Raw genomic sequence first — 20591 nt, forward strand, 5'->3', positions numbered from 1 at the left:
GGGACGGGCCGGGATGGTTATGTGGGACTCCCTGTTGTGAGCTAATGAGACCCCAGGTTTACCCACTAAAACCCCTCTGTTGCCGCCTCGCTGCTATAAGGAACGCCGAAGTACTCTTCCGCAACCTCGCCAGCGGCCGTCCGGACTCGGACCCGACTCTTGGGGAAATCACCCCTTCACCTCATTGGGCGCGTTGGCTACACATCGCGCCCGCCCACGCAGGGGTCCGTTATACACCTACTATAACTCTGTGTCGTTTAAATCACGTCTAATATTGGAATAAGGGCGAACTACTACTACTAAGGGCGGACTATTGGTTTTGGAGTGTAGTTTTGTTTAGTGGTAAGTACCTACCTAATTGTAAAATATTTTATCTGGACTTCAGTCCGCTAATCGTATCCATCTGTCAACTTTACTTCAAGTTCCGCCTCCAGGGGAGAGAAAGAGAAATTAGGGATGAATTAGCTTACTGACACAGACCGAATTCCACGCGGGCGGAGCCGCGGGCACAGCTAGTTACATATAAAGGCTTCGTCACACAGGCGCGTTTTCCGGACGGCGCGTGAGCGGGGCGCGCCGCTTTTACATATAAAACGCTCACGCCCCGCTAAAGCCGGCTTCCCACGGCCCGTGTTTATTACAGGCCAGGCCGGATCGCGCCACGCCTGTGGATGCCTGTGCGGTTGATTAAGCCGGCTTCCCACGGCCCGTTTTTTCACAGATCTGACCGCGCCTCTACAGGCCGACAGATCGTGGGAACGGTCGCATCCGACGAGGCCTGTGCGCTGTTTCAGGTGAAATGAACCGACGCAGACGCGCCCCTACAGGCACCGTCGCGCCGCGCCGCGACGCGCCTTTGAAGTTACCGACTCCCGACGGATCGGACGGGTGACGACAGGCCTCGTCGGATGCGACCGTTCCGACGATCTTCGGCCTGTAGAGGCGCGGTCAGATCTGTGAAAAAACGGGCCGTGGGAAGCCGGCTTAACGCGCCGCCCGGAAAACGCGCTTGTTGTATTGTAGTCTCCCACTAATCCCACTATCCACGCCACGCCTCGACTCCCGCTCCTACTTCTACGATTATTATACTTGGAAGTTGGAATGGAAGCTCATTTTAATATAATTCATTTCGTGATTTAGACTATGCGATGCCAGACAGAGACGACGATATAGTGAGTGAAAAAGGAACTGAAGTGTCTGAAGTAAGGACGGCGGACAATTCCGAAAACCAGAACTCTTATAACTTTTTCCATATTCAATATATTAAGCGCCACTTGCACCATCCTACTAACCCGGGGTTTATTCTGTGCCCGGGGTTAATAACCGGTTAAACCTGGAGTTACCATGGTTACCAGTACAATTTGACCCTAGGTTAACGGGTTAACCCAGGGTAAGTGGGATCGGATGGTGCAAGTGGCGCTAAAAGGTAAGTAACTCACGTTTTTAAAAACGAAGATTGCTAGACATGTTTTGCTCCATAAGGAGGAGCTTCCACAGGAGCCACACGCGTTGGCGGATCGCCGCTGACTGCGAGCCGTAACCTTTATTAGCGGCCGATTTCACGGCGCGGGCGTCGGCGGCGGCAGGCGAGGCGAGAAACTACCCTCGTTTTCGGCATTGTTTAATTGTTTTCATGTATTTTTATTAATTTTTCCCTTTAAATTTTCGACGTAGTTATGTAATGTCCTTATTGTAGCACAGGGTTTCGTAATGGAGCACCATATGTACTGTAAACTACTTTACACCTGTGTGTCACGGAATGAAGTTTATAGTTATTAAAATCTTTTGCCACATTATATTGTGCAAAGTTGCTGCATGCTTTTTATTATACGCTTTTATTTAACTCGCCATGTTAGTTAATGTGGGTCAAATGAGTTGAAATTTTGCATACCTACATATGTGAATCGGATGAGCAATATTATGATGACATGGTGCTGATGATTGCGACAGGAGGTGGCAATTGTGATAAAACAACACAAACTAATTGTGTTGTTAATAGAATTGTCTTGATGAGTATTAGTTGCCTGTGGTATATAATTAAAGTACAAGTGGTGTCCAGACGAGACAATTTTTCGCCAATCTGATGAAATTGTCCGATCGAATCAGGCCGTGCGGACGCAAACGCCAATTTGATTCCCCGATCAAATCAGCAGGTGCGGACACAAAAATGCCAATTTTCGAAGTTAGTACCTATGGAATGCAAATTGGTGATTAAATTGTGTACGTATGGACGCTAGATGAGTTTGGCGCCAATTATTTTCCTGATCAAATCGGTCGATTTGCGCAGCTCGTCTGGCTACGGCTACAGTCAGCGATAAACGCTTGTACCAAAAATGTTTTTTTTTTTCCAAAACTTATTGGTTTCTAGATACCTAATGGCAGTGAAGAGAAGTTTGAGATGGTGAGGGAGAGGGAGGACAATAATTTTACCGAGTCAGTAAGAGAAGACACAAGTTTACAAGAGAACAACAGAGAGTTTTCGGTAATGGTATAATTTTAGTATTTTATGATAGTCAGCCAATGATATTATATAACCATAGATAGGTTATACTCATACTTGAGGAACACAAAAAATACTTCCATATTTATTTCTGTGCCTACGAAGAAATCTGTTATTTTTGATTAATTTTCTCATTCCATCCATCTTTGTCACACTCGTTGTTAAACATAAGCTCATCCTTTCTCTTTCGGTGTGCGGGAGCTCGTTAACACGTGCACATTTCTCGCTTGTCCAGCCGCGACTAAAGGCAACTTGTCCAATTTGTCACAAGGTAAGCGCTTCAATTTTGGAACGCCTATAACCTATCTTGAGTTATAAATCATTGTAGTCAGCAGCAATATTAGTTGCTAAGCGGGCCAGGCCGCGTAGCCGACGTGCCAATCGCTTACGCTCCGTAGCGATCGAAACGCAACTGTCACTGTCGCACTGTCACTGTCGCACTAATATGGAAGAGTTATAGAGAGACACAAAGCGTTTCGTTGTCGAAGCGATAGCGATTGTCAGCTTGGCTAGGCCGGTAGGTGTTCAAAATGATCTTGACCCGACTTTATTGTTAAGAGAATAAGAGCGCGTTAAGGTAATTTTGAACACCTCGCCCGCGTAGCAACTTCTGCTGCTGACTGTATTTTAGCGTAACATAGCCAGGCGTGGCTCACTCCGCGATTTCGTCGCGTCGCTACAAGTACATGCGGCCCACACTAATATTGGTGTCTAGCCAGTGGTTGCCGCGCACTGCTACGGAACGGACTCCTGCTCGCGCTTGCGCCACCTAGCGGACATATATGTCGTAATAGATAATAGACGCGTTTTGTTGGAGAGTGAAAATTCTTTACCCACTAATATTATTTATTCTGTAGTTTTACGTTAAATAGTGCTAGGACAAATAAAAGTTAATAAGCAAAAGTCGATATCGATAAACTTTGACATAGTATATTAATCAAAATGTACTATTCGATGAGAAAGTGACATTTGTTTTTTGTGATTTAGGAATTGCTTCATATGCCATCGTCGGAGCGGGAGAGAAATGGTTCACTCAAAACATTAAGAGCAGAATCTATTGAGACATCAGATTCGTCAGAATTACAGGTTATTTTCATAAAAATATAAATAAAGACGGTAGGTAATTTATTTTTTGGGCCGAGTTTTATTTCATCAGAATTAGATAAGATTTCATGGATATATAGAATTTCCTATTCTGTAGGTACCTACAATATAAGCGCAATTTTAAAATCTTTTTAGGGTTCCGTAGCCAAATGGCAAAAAACGGAACCCTTATAGATTCGTCATGTCTGTCTCTCTGTCTGTCTGTCTGTCTGTCTGTCCGTCTGTCCGTCTGTCCGTCTGTCCGTCTGTCTGTCCGTCCGTATGTCACAGCCACTTTTCTCCGAAACTATAAGAACTATACTGTTGAAACTTGGTAAGTAGATGTATTCTGTGAACCGCATTAAGATTTTCACACAAAAATAGAAAAAAAACAATAAATTTTTGGGGTTCCCCATACTTCGAACTGAAACTCAAAAATTTTTTTTTCATCAAACCCATACGTGTGGGGTATCTATGGATAGGTCTTCAAAAATGATATTGAGGTTTCTAATATCATTTTTTTCTAAACTGAATAGTTTGCGCGAGAGACACTTCCAAAGTGGTAAAATGTGTGTCCCCCCCCCCGTAACTTCTAAAATAAGAGAATGATAAAACTAAAAAAAATATATGATGTACATTACCATGTAAACTTCCACCGAAAATTGGTTTGAACGAGATCTAGTAAGTAGTTTTTTTTTATACGTCATAAATCGCCTAAATACGGAACCCTTCATGGGCGAGTCCGACTCGCACTTGGCCGCTTTTTTTAGTTACGAAAACGTACGATTTTTTTTGTAACTCAAGGGAAATTACAAAGTCTACAGTTTTTTGTCCCAAGTTGAGATTACTTATTTATTCAGAATAACATCTTTAAACTTACCAAATTTTATCAAAATCAGACAAAAGTAAAAATACTACCTACATAATAAAAATGGACCCTTTTATGAGTTGTCTCAATGTCCTAATATCTCCAATGAAATTTAAACCTTAAGTAAATGGAACAGAGTTGCTTTTGTTTTGTTTCGTTCGATTTTAAAACAACACAAAACAACTCTATTTTCTAATACCATTGATTCAAATTCGATTGCCAATTTCCCTTGTATAGTGGGCCGCTATATTAACATGGTAAATGTGGTGATTGGTGGGCAAAGTTGTAATGAGGTGGGCAAAGTTACAAGATGTGCGAATGTGTTTTAGATGGATGACGGCAGTGCTGAGAATACGAGTAAAGTGAGAAACGAGGAGCACAAACCTGTGGCCATTTCTTTAAATATAGGAGTTAAGGATATACAAGCTAAAGTAAGTATTTACGTTTAATTGTTTATGGATTTTATGGCAAAATATAGTTTGAAATAAGTAAATTTATTAAAAACTAGAGTGGGGATTTTAGTGGTAAGAACTCGAGTGTTTTGAATCTTAATTTTGAATAACTCTAAATTCTCTAAAGAATCTTATAAAAGTGCTTTTCAGATAATATATTATATTATGTTGTGTTTTAGATGTACGGCCCTTTGATGAATTCGACATTGGAAGAAGAGAGCAGTGATCCATTAAGAATCGGTATAAATGAGACATCCGATATTGCCGAAGCCCAGGTATTTCAAGTAATAATAATATATTTACTGAGGATAGCACAAAGCTCAACACAGATGGCGATGCAATCGTTTTAAAATCGTGCCGTTACATATTCCAAAACCAAAGAAATAGACCACAGACTATACATTTTTTTGGATCCTGTTTTTTATTACCTCTTTATTTACTTGAACTCTTAGGCTAGGTGATTTATAATATGAAATGAATATAAAAGTAAAATATAAAAACACTTACACAACAATAAAAAACACATATAAACACATTATAAAAAACCTAACCTAGGATGCCGTCGGCAGCGGGGCAGGGCCCAAAAGCTACCGGTGGTCAGGACCGCAGAGAGAGGAACATTACTATTATTTTTAACTTAATTCGGCTAATTCAGGAAAATTATTAAATAAAATTACTTTAATCCATTATTAATTATAATATGCAGAATAAATATAAACACCAAATATAGTCATAGTTTTTGGGCATGGGCAATGTTGAATTTGAATCATACAAAAGTCGCTCTGATACTACCGAAATAACTACTCTACCCATTATTGAGTTATTTGTTACTCAGTGTTGTGAATAACGCTTATTTTTAGGCTTAAAGACTCGAGCCCTCAAGAAGACTCGTAAGTCTTCAAGACTCGACTATATTTGAGAATTGTATTTATTTATTTTACGCGTATGGATGTAAGAAATCGTCTTTGCCGCCTTTGAGGCATTAAGCCTCGAGCAGGCGTGTCTCACTCCGCGATTTCGTCGCTTTGCTAGAGGTAGCTAAAAGTACATCCGTTCCGACCCCAATTTTGGGGAAAGCCATAAGCCGCGCGTGGCGCTGTCGCCACCTAGCGGCCATATCTGTGCTGATCGTAACAGACGCGTTTTATTAGAGAGTGAGTCTTCTGTACTTAGTACTATTATTTATTCTGTGGCGATACCAAACAATGAAGTCGCAATGGGGGCGTCAACCACCGGACCAAAACGTCGTAAGCGCCGTGAAATTAATGGCGCTTACATGATAAGGTCGCGAGATCCACGCTCCGCTTCCATTATTAATTTGTTGTCGGCCGACAACAACTTATAATAATTCAATATTATCATTATCACTACATAGTATAAAACAAAGTCGCTTCCCGCTGTCTACCTGTCCCTATGCTTAGATCTTCAAAACTACGCGACGGATTTTGATGCGTTTTTTTTAAATAGAGTGATTCAAGAGGAAGGTTTATGTATAATTTGTTAACCCGTGCGAAGCCGGGGCGGGTCGCTAGTTACTGTACTACTTTGAATATAACGACCCACTTATTAATCTCTTTAGCCACACCTCGGATACTGGCGATCAAATGTATGAAACAAACGCGTTCCTACGCACACAGCCTAAGCTCGTGTAGGTGAACGCGTACCATGCTTGTGTGGGTGAGATAAGACATTGTAGGGTAACTGTGAGGTAACCGAGAGCGGGTCTCAGCGGGTGGGCGGCACTTTCAACGGGAGGCAGGGAGCGTCCATACTGTATGCTAGTACTCTTTATCGAACGAGCGAGCGAAGCGAAGCGAAGTTCTTACATTCAACTTGGAGCACACGGCTGGCTAGGGGCACGTCCCGGCATTTCGATGTTTTTAAGCTGAACTATCAGAGGATAGTTTGATACACAATAACTTAAGTAAATTTGTTCTAATTTAAATGAAATTGGGTAAACGTGTAATTGAGGGCATTATATTTTAGTCATTAAATTATGAGCAGGCTCGATCAAGGGGTTATTGAGCTAGAAGAGTTTAGAAGGCTAAAACGCTATTTGTGAGGGGTCTTGCTATTCTGGTCACCTTTTTTGCAAGAAAGTATGGTCGAGTTTGGTATCAAATGAAAGTGCTCGGCTTATACATTTATAATATAGTTTTTAAATTTACAATTTTAAAATAATGATCTAACATTTTGGCGAACCGCGAGTTCTCAGTTCGGGGCGAACTACTAGTTATACTGTGCTTTAGTTCCACCTCACGACCGCAGTCACCAGCCCCACAACGACCGAATTCAAGAGGCACAAGGTTCGGGACGATGAGAGGATACAGAGGTTTACTGCGCATGTGTACGAACAAGGTTTGAAGGTCAGTAAATCGCTTGTAGCGATTAAATTGACTAATTACTTGCACCTGACAACCAAAGAACAAAGAAAGGTAATATAGAATAGTTATTTGTTTTACAAGGGGGCAAAGCTACACTCGTGGTTCAATTTTGGAATCTTTCGCTTGCTCGGGTATCAGGCACGAGCGGTTAAACAAAATTTGCCCCCGAGTAAAACACAAAATTTTTCACCACAGCAACCCGAAGCAAATATTAAATGTAAAATATCAAAGAAAATCAAACCAAATCAAATTCAAATTAATGTTATTAAATATTTATCATCCAAAATCATAATTTAAAAGTCAATTCTACCAGTAAACATAAGAAAACAACTCAAAATTTGCATTTGATTACTTGTGAATTACTGATAGCAAAGTGCAACTTTGCTATCCGTTTTTGAAGTGCAAAGTAAGCCTTTCCGAGCTGGTGTGGTGAAAAATAAATATAGTAAGTATAATAAGTATATCTTTATTTTATTTATTGGAGAAACAACAGAAGAATGTGACAGGATAATAGGTTAAATTGTTTGGTCAATCAAATTCTGATGAAATATAGGCATTATATATACTCTCTAAAATTTGGAACAAAAATGCATTAAATAGATGATTCCTTCCCACCCATACCAGGCGTGGCTCACTCCGCGAATTCGTCGCGTCGCTACAAGTACATGTGGCCCACACCAATTTTGGTGTCTAGCCAGTAGCCATGCTGGTAGTTGCCGCGCACCGGTACGGAACGGACGCCTTCTCGCCCTTGCACCACCTAGCGGTCAATATCTATCGTATTTAATACGCGTTTTGTTAGAGAGTGAACCTTCTGTACCTAGTACTATTATTTATTCTGTGCCCATACATTAAAGGAAAACCTATTAGAATGGCCAAGCGTGAGTCGGTACAAAACGGTGTGAATAATGAACAATAGGGACGTGTGTACAAGTAAATTGCACATGCATCATATTGTTCATTTGTCCCATCAGCATTTGTTTATATAAAGGTTTCGTAATTAGTCAATAAGTACCTATTCATGCATTCAATATATTCACGTTCGCTACTCTATAAGTGTGCACACCTATCAAGTTATAATAAATCAGTTTATTTCAAGAAATCGTCTTTCGTGTTCCAAATTACTATCAAGATATTTATCAAGTAAATGTTAGAGTTAGCAAGTACTCTAACATTATTGGTCCTTCGAGTTCCGTCTTCTGTGCTCCTTTAGTTTGAGGTCAGTTCGACTCAGTTGGCTTCCCACAAGCGGGTTCCACCGACTGGGTTGAGAAGGAAGATCTAGCGGAGTGCACGAAGAACATTGAACCAGCAAGTGAGCAAGCAATCATCAAGGTATCAAGTAAGACAACAAGGTCAACTAAGCAACAAGGCAGATATACATACGCGAACAATCAAGAAAGCAAGAAAAGTGAACACGACTTATCAAGAGAGGAGAACCAGCAAGTTATCATTATCAAGTTATTTTTTATCAATATTACTAATTATCAAGAATGGAGGATCTGTATCAAAATCAGATTCAACTGCAAACCGCAATCAAACAAGTAAGAATAAACTTCAAGAAAGATAGCCAAGATCGTAAGACTGAAGATTACATCAAGAGGAAGCTATCTTCTCTAGACTTGCACTGGGAGGAGTTCACCAACAATGACGAAAAGTTACGTGAGTTTGACAATCCTAATCACATCTACTTCTGCAACAATCTTTATGACGATACATATGACAATTACATGCAAACAAGAGAATTAATTCAAAAGTCAGTCCCCTCAACGTCCGCGCCTACGGAACCGATCAAGTCTAACCCTCTCAACATTAAACCGACGCCAAGACAGCCACCTGGAGCAGCCAAGACGACATTGCCAGCATCCGGAAGCGAGATAAATCAGTCCGAACCCTCGTTTACGTCGCAAGGGAATAACAGCAAGCTAGATGAAATGTTACGCAAGCAAAGTAGCAATTTCAAGGCATTAGCCCGAACACTGGCTAATATCAAGCTAGACAGTGTTGCAGAGAAATGGGAGCTTGAAGATATCATAAAATCTCTGGACTCTCGCTGGGCTGCCATCGATTCGCTGCACTGGGAAATAGATAGTGAACTCGGGGGAACTGATGAAGACTACGAGAATACCTTTACAAAATACGAAAACGAGCATGCAGCAATGAAGAAGCAAATTAACAGCAAGTTGTGGTCAACGTCGCCAGAGATGTGACTTATTTGAAATACTTGTATTTAAAATGCAAATACAAAATGCAAAATACCTATTTTGTATTTTGTATTTAAATACCTTTTGAAGAAAACTATTTTGTATTTTATTTGAAATAGTTTTGGGACCTATTTTCTATTTTCAAAATACAAAATACTTTATAGTAGGTAGGTAATGTAGGTAGGAGTTACAATCTCTTCTGATGTTACAATCCTGGCAACTCTCTCATTCTTTTAACATGGAACTGTTGAATCTGTTTAGTAACGTCGCACATAAAGTGTAATCTTGAGTGTTGGGAGGGTTTCAAGGCACGAGAGGAGAACAAACTTTTCTGCCCTGGTGAAACACAATCGAGACGTTTTCATCACACTAACGAGAGGCATTATACTAGCTGTGAAACATTACAAAGTAATGCTTTTAAAAGTTGGCCGATATAAAACAATTCATACCTACATCCTACCGGTTAATATGAGCAACTAGAAATTTGCACTTTAGATATGGGATTGACTTCAAAGAATAAAGAGAGTCTTTTCAACTCGGAAATTCCGAGTAATACTTCTTAATTCAGACTAGGTATTCACTACTCAGAATACCTTTTATTGAAAAGTATTTGTATTTTAAAAAAGTATTTTGAAAATACCTATTTCGTATTTTGTATTTAAATACAAATTCAAAAACTATTTTGTATTTTGCATTTGAAATAGTATTATCAAGGAAGTATTTGTATTTTGTATTTAAATACTTTTTATAAAGTATTTTTCGCATCTCTGAACGTCGCACAGAGAAAAGTCTACCCCACGCCTAGACATCCCCGTATTTCATGGTCACTATCAACAATGGGTTTCGTTTAAAGATCTATTCACCGAAGCTATCCACAGTAATCCATGTTTATCTAACGCACAAAAGATGCAATTTCTGAAGAGCAAGATCAAGGGCGAACCAGAAAGACTCATACAGCACTTACCCATCAGTTCAGAAAATTATAATACGTGTTGGGAAATACTAAACCATCGATATAACAACAAGAAGCTAATATTTACGACTCACATAAACAACGTCATAAGCCTTCCTGTGATGCAACAAGCTACGTCAAGTCACGTCAAGCGACTCCATGACGTCACTATAGAAAGTTTAAACGGTATAAAAAACTTAGGAGTCAACATTGACACCTGGGATCCGATATTAGTCCATTTATTGCAACAGAAATTGGACACCGAGACTCACAACGAATATATGACGGCTCTGAAACAGCCCAGAGAGTTACCATCATTAAAGGAATTTTTGTCATTTTTGGAGGGCAAATTTACCGCTATGGAGTCATCACGGCGCAAGCAAGAAGCTGCTGTTAATCGAACAAGTTTCAATACTCCATCTACATCAAGTAATCAATACAAATCAAGCCGTTTTAATCAGTATTTTACAAGCAACAAGACTCCAACCAGCAAAACAGGCCTCGAATACCGGCGCAAGTGCCCAGTTTGCCAGCAAGATCATGGTATATATTTTTGTACTGAGTTCAAAAACATGGTTCCAGGACTTAAACGAAAAACAATTACAAAACTTAATCTATGTAGTAATTGTTTATACAATCATAATGGCCAGCCTTGCCATTCTACTAAACGGTGTCAAGAATGCAACGGGTATCATAATACACTTTTGCACGAGTCATTTCACAATCAAAATGCAGCGTCGCTAAATACGGTCGGAAATCAAAGTCGACAACAAGGATTTGGGACTCACGTGGCACAACAACGTGAAGACGACTATGAAGACCCAAATATCCTTTTAGCCACAGCTATGATCAAGATTCTGGGAAATGATGGAGTACCCTGTACGATGCGGGCCTTAATAGATCCAGGGGCCCAGATGTGTTTGATTTCTGAAAACACCGCTCAACAACTAGGGTTGCCACGACAGCAAAGAAAGGGAGTGATCACAGGAGTGGGCCTTACGGATAGCACATGTAAAGGCAGGCTGTATGTGACCTGTTTATCATCGGATGAAAAATATTCCTTCAACACCGAGGCCTTTATTATGAAGGATGTAACAAGAAAATTACCCAATTTCACCTTTCCCAAACCAAGATGGGATATTTTGGATACGTTACCTCTGGCAGACTCCAATTATAATATCAACAACAAAATCGATATATTATTGGGCGCTGAAGTTTACGCAACTATTTTAATGCATGGAATGTACAAGCATGAAAACTCATCCCTTGTCGTACAAGAGACTCACTTGGGATGGATTGTATGCGGGAGAGTACCACAAAGCTTTCAATGCAATTTGGTGTTAAATGACATCGAAGACATCCAGAAATTCTGGGAAATCGAAGATATACCAACACAAACACTCGATGCCGACGAAGAAGATGAGTGTGTCAAATACTACAAGGAAACAACGACAAGGTTAGCAGACGGAAGATATCAAGTACGGATTCCTCTGAAAAAAGATGGTCTACAGAAACTAGGCCACTCCAAAAGTAAAGCTGTGGCGCAATTCCGGCAATTGGAATATAAATTCATCAACAATAAACATATTGCGCAACAATACAAGTCATTTATACACGAATACCTATCTATGGGTCATATGACAATATCGCCGACTAAACAATTGAATAAGGCACGTGAGGCACATGATACGACTGAGTGCTTCTTACCACATCATTGTGTTTTAAGAGAGTCAAGCACATCAGCTCTTCGTGTCGTATTCAATGGATCAGCAAAGACCTCTACAGGAGTCAGCCTCAACGATATCATGCACAAAGGACCTAACCTTCAAAAGGACCTTTTATCACTTATTTTGAAGTGGAGACAGCACCGTGTAGCTTACATCGCCGACGTCGAGAAAATGTTTAGGCAGATATGGATACATCAAGATGATCAGAGTTTGCAGAAGATTATCTGGAGAGATTCACAACAAGAAAGGTTACAAGAATACCAACTAACAACAGTTTCCTACGGTCAAAAAGCGGCACCCTTCCTAGCAATGATGACCTTAAAGCAATTAGCCCATGACGAAAGGTCAAACTATCCTGAAGCCACAAAAGCGCTAGAAGAATGCTTCTACATGGATGACCTTCTCCACGGTTCCCATTCCGTCTCATCAGCCAAGCAATTACAGCAAGAATTGCAAAAGCTATTACAGTCTGGAGGTTTTTACTTAAGAAAATGGATGTCAAATCACCAAGACCTGGCCAGAACAGACAATCAAGATACGTCTGATGAAAACAACTACAACTTTAAAGAAATGGAATCAAGAAAAACATTAGGACTCCAATGGGACCCTTCTCAAGATATATTTCATTTTGAATCAAAAATGGAAATAGTTTCGGACGTCCCGCAAAACACTACCAAACGTCAACTACTATCAGAAATCTCCAAATTATTCGACCCCTTGGGCTGGCTCACCCCCATATCCACCAACTTGAAGCTGCTTTTCCAACTTTTGTGGAAAACCCCTCTGAAATGGGATGACAAGATACCAAGCGATATGCATAAGGAATGGTTAATTATTAAACAAGATATAAACAATAATATAAACACATTTAAAATACAACGATGGATCGGTACCGGCGTTGTCAGCGATATCGAGTTACATGCATTTAGCGACGCGACGCCGCGAGCTTATGCATGCGCTATCTATTGCAAAATAAATATAGAAGGTCAAACAAAAATTGTACTACTAGCCGGAAAATCAAGATTGGTGCCGAATAGCAAAACTATCTCGCTACCAAGAGCAGAATTGTGTGGAGCCCATCTTCTTGCAAAACTGACGATCAAGGTAAAACAATGTTTAACCGACCATAATATCAAGATCTATGGTTGGGTGGATTCGACCGCCGTCTTGGGGTGGCTACAAGGTGATCCTAGCCGCTGGAATACATTCGTCGCCAACAGGGTGCGACAAATCACAGAAGTCATCCCCCCCGAGTGCTGGCGCTACGTTAAATCGGCAGAGAATCCTTCGGATTGCGCGAGCAGAGGACTTACCGCGTCACAACTAAAACAACATACTTTATGGTGGGAAGGTCCCACCTGGCTTCCGACGTTTCAAGCAGAAAGTGAAGATAAAACCATTACCTACACTACGAACGAAGAGCAAAAAATTATACAAGTTAACGTCGCCGTAAACACGGAAACAGAAGCCAATATCATCGACCAGTTAATTGACAAATATAGTTCGTTATCAAAACTAGTGCATGTACTAGCCTGGGTCCGAAGATTCATCACGAAAAAGCAAGACAGAAAAACTGGCAAATATCTTCATCTATCGGAAATAAGAGAAACAAAGGCCTTAATTATCAAGTGGGTCCAAAAAACAGAATTTCAAGACGAATATCAAGATTTGAAGAAGGGTCGACCTATTTCGACTAAAAGCAACATACTTGATCTGTGTCCATTCATAGATGAAGAGGGCATCCTACGAGTTAAGGGAAGATTGAGAAACGCATACATTGCGTATGACATGAAACACCCCATCATTTTACCACACAAGCATCGCTTAACTAGCCTTATCATCGATAACGCACATAAAATGGTTCTACACGGCGGTACACGCTTAACCCTAAATTTCATAAGAAACAAATATTGGATCGTCGGAGGCAACAGCGCTACTAAGCAATTTATTCAGCACTGCGTGACCTGCAAAAAACAAAAAGCTAATATGAAAAATCAAATCATGGGAGACTTACCTGCATCAAGAAGCAATCCATCTCGTCCCTTTGAACACACTGGCGTAGACTTCACAGGTCACGTGTTCCTCAAGGCCAACAAGGGTCGTGGCATTAAGACTACTAAAGGATACGTTTGCGTGTTTGTCTGCATGGCCACTAAAGCTGTACATCTCGAACTGGTATCGGACATGACTGCATCAGCTTTCATAGCGGCGTTGCGCAGAATGGCAGCTCGAAGAGGTACTCCCTTACACATGTACAGCGACAATGGGAGAAACTTCCTTAAAGCAAGCAAGACACTCCAGGAAGAATACCTCGAAATCCAGAACATCGTGAATTCAGAGTGTCTGGGTGCGATATCCGACATGGGAATCTACTGGCACTTCAATGCACCCGCATGGCCAACAGCAGGAGGCTTGTGGGAGAGTTGTGTCAAAGCGTTCAAATACCATTTAAAACGGGTTATCGGAGATCAAAAACTCACTTATGAAGAATTCAGCAGTTTATTAGCACAGATCGAAGGTTGTATGAACTCGAGACCACTGTGCGCTATATCAGAAGATCCTGATGACATCAACTATTTGACTCCTTCGCACTTTCTAAGCAGCGGGCCAACTCTAACATTGATAGAAACAGAAAGAGACTTACGTACAAGATGGCAACTCACTCAGAAAATATTTCAAGATTTATGGAAAAGATGGCGTTCTGAGTACCTAGCACTATTAAACTCCAGAAGTAAATGGAAAAAGCCTCTAGCCAATATCAGCCTTAATGACGTCGTTCTCATTCATGATGATAACCTGCCACCGGGCAAATGGGCAATGGGCAGAGTTATAGAGCTACATCCGGGACAAGACGGATATGTAAGGGTCGTTACATTTAAAACAAAAAACGGCACATTAAAGCGTCCAGTACTCAAGCTCTCTATTTTGTTGGAACACCCCGAAGAAGAACTACCTAAGATGCATCAGAGAAAGCCGCCACATAACCGAGAACTCGATAAGCAAAACTCAACAAGGAGTCCGCAAAAACCAAAGGCAAACAAGGCCAAGTTTTCACTGTCATCAATGTTCGTTGCACTGTTATTATTTTTATCATGCCTCTCAACCGGTCAGTGCGATGTCAACATAATACCATTTCGTGAAACACAGGGGCTATACTTCGATAAATTAGCAGACATGATGTTAATTCGGGATGAATGGAAGCTAGTCGTCTATTATAACATGGAGCCTTATTGGGACGCAACGAACGCATTACAAAAATACACCCGATTTTTAAAAGATACCTGCGAAACTATCAAGACACAAGTCCATTGTGACATAATATCGTTACAACTACGTCATGGATTCTCCGAACTCGAGTACTATAACCAGATGTTACTCAGTCAGCATTCGAGCACGCGACAAACCTCACTACAAGTACTACGACACCGACGCGGCCTTGCCAACGGTGTCGGTTACATCGCTAATAGTCTATTCGGCGTATTGGATGAAAGGTTCGCCGAACAATATAAGAAAGATATTACACTTATACGAGACAACGCTAAACATATGGCATCTCTTTGGAAAAATCAAACATCCATAGTCGAAGTGGAATATAATTTATTAAAACGTACCGAGGACACTATGAATCAGCAACATAAAATGATACATCAACATATGAACTATTTGGACGACGCTTTCAAGAAGTTACAACAAAAGGTGGAAACTAACCACATTATCAACGACTTCAACTTAGGAGCCACTATAGCAAGTAATATGCTCCACAACCTAAAAGGAATGCAAGACATGTTATTAGACACCATCACCGATATCTATCAAGGACGTTTCAATTTGCACATGCTAACTCCGGAACAACTTATTAATGAGTTAAGTACAATATCAAGCATTCTACCAAGAGACGTTTCCCTGCCAATCGACAACTTACACACAGATCTCCGCAAGATATATAACCTGCTAAAAGTAAAGACAAGGATGATGGAAGACGTCCTTATTTTCGAGATAAGGCTGCCTCTCATTAGCAGAGATGTTTATGAACTTCTAAAAGTCATTCCGATACCCAAAAAAGCTGGAAACAGGATAACCGCTGTAATACCTGTATCAGATTATGTCTCCATAAACATGAAAAAAGATATGTATATTCCTATCTCGGAAACTGATATTAGAGCATGTACAATATCATCGGACTCTTATTTTTGCTACATCAAGAAACCAGTCTATCAACTGAAAGGCGACAACAGTTTTTGTGAGTCAGACAAATCAGGCTGTAAGACAAGACGTCTGAAGAAGTCTGGTTGTGACAGCACAACAACATGCATAAATGACTGGATAGAGAGCAATGAACTAAATACCTATATTTACTTTTGTTGTGAGCAGTGTCAAGTTCGAACACTGTGCGCGGATCAAGTAACCGCTCACCAGCTGACGAATGCCGGGCTTATAAATGTAGGTCATGGCTGCATTATTAAGACCGATAATTTCTCGGTGTTCCCGCATAAACCTCACTGGTCCGAAATTAAAATGAAACCAGATTTATACAACCCAGTTATGGCACCGATAAATCACGTTATCAACATCACCATACCTCACCTACAGCACAAAAACGAATCTGAAGATCTGCAAACAGAAACTAACAATCTTGGAGAAAAGATCAAGGAGTTGAAGAACACCGAAGTTAACTCCGAGAGCATATCATATCACGATATTCATCACTACGCTATGATATACGTGATCCTCGGAGTAATCGGAACTACAGCACTGATTATCATAATACGACGGGTTCAATGGAGAGTGCCGTCAACGCCGTCTCGAGCCGTCGTCGAGGAGCCAGCGGCCGCCACGCCGACCCCGCCCCGGGCGTCTCCGCGCTTCGCAGTAGTCAGCGAGACTCGCCAACACAGCGACGAAGATCACTGCGAGAAGACAAATCCTTCGCGAGTAGATAAAGCGACTTCCCCTTCGTTTAAAGTAGTTACTTTTACTTAGATTTAATGTATGATCAAGTTTTCACGCAGCATCTTTCTCTCATCTCAACCGCCCCCCGGAATATGTACAAGTAAATTGCACATGCATCATATTGTTCATTTGTCCCATCAGCATTTGTTTATATAAAGGTTTCGTAATTAGTCAATAAGTACCTATTCATGCATTCAATATATTCACGTTCGCTACTCTATAAGTGTGCACACCTATCAAGTTATAATAAATCAGTTTATTTCAAGAAATCGTCTTTCGTGTTCCAAATTACTATCAAGATATTTATCAAGTAAATGTTAGAGTTAGCAAGTCCTCGCTGGCCGATTTTATTGACCATATTTGACTGCAGGTTTTCGAATCGATGAAAAAGAAAACGGATCCTTACACGGCAACCAAGATCGACGCGTTGGCCGACACCTACAAGCAGAAATTCACGGATTTCGTGGAAAATACCAGAAATGTAGACGTTAAAACTAGACAGGGAACCCATAACGTTATCCTGCATACCATAGACACGTCCAACTTAATCTTGGAGAGGATTGCCAATTTTCTGAAGACTGATATGCTTGGCGAAGGTACGTAGAGTTAGACCAAGACAAGTCTGCAATGATTTTGATAGCACACGCAGTGCAAGTGTTATTTAAATGCATTGACATATATAAATCACAGGACTGGCCTTACGTGCACTAAAAATGGTACTAGTTCAGCGGTGTCACTCACGAATTCGAGCCAATCGTGTAGTCTAACGCAACTAGTTGCGACCAATCGCGAGGCCGCGCGCGCGTGATGCGAACTAATCAACCAATCGCGTTGTAGCGTTGTCACGTACACCGCTGTACTGGCCCCATTCATGCTCCATTCTTATTGCCCGTAAGGCCAGTCCTGCTATAGCTGGTCAACCAAATCCTGTCAGTACAAAAAGGCGCGAAATTCAAATTTTCTATGGGACGATATCCCTTCGCGCCTACATTTTTCAAATTTGCCGCCTTTTTCTACTGTCAAGATCTGGTTGACCAAGTATATATAAGTCAATGTTTATATGTCATTTCATAGAAGTTTGAAGTTTCAAATAACACTTGCACTGCATGTGCCATCAAAATCGTTGCAGACTTGTCTTGGTCTAACCCTATATTAATAATATATTGACAGGTACAAGTGCGCTGAGGCAAGGCGGCGCGTCCCAGCTCCAAAAAGAAGTGGACAGGGTGAAATCGCTGGAGCACGAGCATGCGTGCAAAGTGTTTGGGATCTGCCGTAGTGCTAATGGATTCAGGTACAATTCATCTTAGTGTAAGGCCAGAGTGGACGCTCATGTTGGGCGTGCAGCGGGGCGGGGCGCGCGGCGTGCATGTTAAACAAATGCGCACGTATAGGAGCGGCCTTAGTGCACGCTGCTCACATCACGCGTGAGCCCACAGCCACGCTGCACGCCCCGCCGAGCGAGCGTCCACTCAGGCCTTACACTTCCTCGCGTTGTCCCGGCGTTTTGCCACGGCTTATGGGAGCCTAAAATTTAATATCCATTTCAGAAACGTACTACGAAACATCATATCAACACTCCTCTCACTCCCAGACAGCAAGCTACTTCAGGCGAACGACGCAGCAACAGAAATACTAAAAGACGCCGATTTATTAGTCTTCATATCATCCTATGCCACCCTCCACAGAGTCAAAAAAGCAATACGTTCTTTAGAAAACATTGATGCTAGATCATTGAGAAAGAACTTAGAAGTATTGTTCAGCGTTTTAAGCCAATCGCACTTACCTTTGATAGTAAATAAAGCAAATGCTTTTGAAGAACATTCAGTCAAACGGACGGTATCTTTCCACGCTCTTTTAGATGCTATAGAAGACGCTTTGCCCCCTACTGAGGCTAATAAATCAGAGTGGGGGGAGATTGCGAAACGTTTGGAGATATGGAAAGATGGGGGGGCAGTTGATGTGCAAGAAACGCTGAATATTTTGTATAATAATGTATACAGGGGGGCGCAGAAGTATAGAGAACGGTCGGAGAAGATAAGAGAACTGGTCGAAGATGTTGCTGAAAGTGTTGTTGATGATGATGATTATGAGTAAATGTAAAATTAAAAATAAACTAAATACCTACTTATAATGAAATTAAAAACTAAACTAATCTAAATTCATCATCTTCCTTGCGTTGTCCCGGCATTTTGCCATGGCTCATGGGAGCCTGGGGTCCGCTTGGCAACTAATCCCAGTAATTGACGTGGGCACTATTTTTACGAAAGCGATTGCCATCTGACCTTCCAACCCAGAGGGTAAACTAGGCCCGTATTAGGATTAGCCCCGTTTCCTCACGATGTTTTCCTTCACCGAAAAGCGACTGGTAAATATCAAATGATATTTCGTACATAAGTTCCGAAAAACTCATTGGTACGAGCCGGGGTTCGAACCCGCGACCTCCGGATTGTAAGTCGCACGCTCTTACCGCTAGGCCACCAGCGCTTCTCTAAATCTAAATTAAAAAAACATCTATTAAAGGCCCCCGCGGCATTGTGCCAAAGATGCTGGCAGCATTCCCTCGCTGAATGGCAATACTTATGCTCTGCGAGAGAAAGCTGCCAGCCCTCTGGTCTGGTCACCAGTTGTATCGACGAGTCGACGACCTTTGTAAACGTTGGTTTCATAGTTTTTTTTAGTTCCTATGGTTTTGCAACATACAGTCGGCAGAAGTTGCTAAGCGGGCCAGGTGCTCAAAATGATCTTGACGCGACTTTATTGTTAAGGACTAAGGACAGAGCGTGTCAAGGTAATTTTGAACACCTCGCCTGCTTAGCAACTTCTGCTGCTGACTGTACTCAACCCTACTAATACTAGTGGCTCTGTGAACTGTAGGCTTCGTGATAAGTTATGTAAAAATAAAAATACTTGACCCCATATGGAGTACTGCTGTCACCTTTGGGCAGGAGCACCTGGATGCCAGCTTGGACCCTTCGACTCAATCTAAAGGCGCGCTTTACGAATCGTCGATGATCCCAAACTCACAAGCGGTATTGAACCTTTAAGTCTGAGGAGATGCCTCCTTATGTGTGTTCTACCGCTTGTACAATGGGCTGTGCTCTGAAGAATTGTTTGACATGATGCCAACGGCAGCTTTCTATCACCGCACCGCTCGCCATCGGCAGGGTGTTCATCCACACACCCTAGAACCTAAATGGTCGCGTACTGTGCGGTTTAAGAGGAATTTCCTCCCGCGGACGCTCCGGCTGTGGAATGAGCTCCGTTCCGAGGTTTTCCCGAGGGTCTACAGTATGGGGTTCTTCAAAAAAGGAGTGTACAGGTTTTTAAAAAGGTCGGCAACGCGCATGTAACACCTCTGGAGTTGCAGGCGTCCAGGCTACGGTGACTGCTTACCATCAGGCGGCCCGTATGCTTATTTGCCACCGATGTGGTATAACAAAAAAAACCTTGAGTCATTATCACAGCGAA

At 41.5% G+C, this 20591-nt stretch overlaps 2 protein-coding genes across 2 annotated transcripts in view; both read left to right on the top strand.

Moving 5' to 3' along the window:
• Window positions 1-20591, top strand: part of LOC134660234 (RNA exonuclease 4-like) — a 76726-nt gene that overhangs the window by 40921 nt on the left and 15214 nt on the right. The gene's annotated exons all lie outside the window — the stretch shown is intronic.
• LOC134660069 (uncharacterized) lies at window positions 1149-19217 on the top strand. Its single transcript, XM_063515769.1, has 8 exons — window positions 1149-1202; window positions 2369-2482; window positions 4781-4882; window positions 5083-5178; window positions 7153-7269; window positions 17491-17716; window positions 18291-18414; window positions 18671-19217. Exons 1-8 carry the CDS (start codon window positions 1149-1151, stop codon window positions 19215-19217), a joined length of 1380 nt encoding a protein of 459 aa, XP_063371839.1.

Source organism: Cydia amplana, chromosome 26 (genome assembly GCF_948474715.1).
Source record: "Cydia amplana chromosome 26, ilCydAmpl1.1, whole genome shotgun sequence".
Classification (NCBI taxonomy): Eukaryota; Metazoa; Arthropoda; class Insecta; order Lepidoptera; family Tortricidae; genus Cydia; species Cydia amplana.

Bases quoted from the DNA above. Each gene is read 5' to 3' on its own strand.
- LOC134660069 (XM_063515769.1), top strand. From the start codon at position 1,149: ATGCCAGACAGAGACGACGATATAGTGAGTGAAAAAGGAACTGAAGTG. The intron at 4,883-5,082 runs GTAAGTATTTAC...GTTGTGTTTTAG, and splicing joins TTAAGGATATACAAGCTAAA to ATGTACGGCCCTTTGATGAA. The intron at 5,179-7,152 runs GTATTTCAAGTA...ACTGTGCTTTAG, and splicing joins CCGATATTGCCGAAGCCCAG to TTCCACCTCACGACCGCAGT.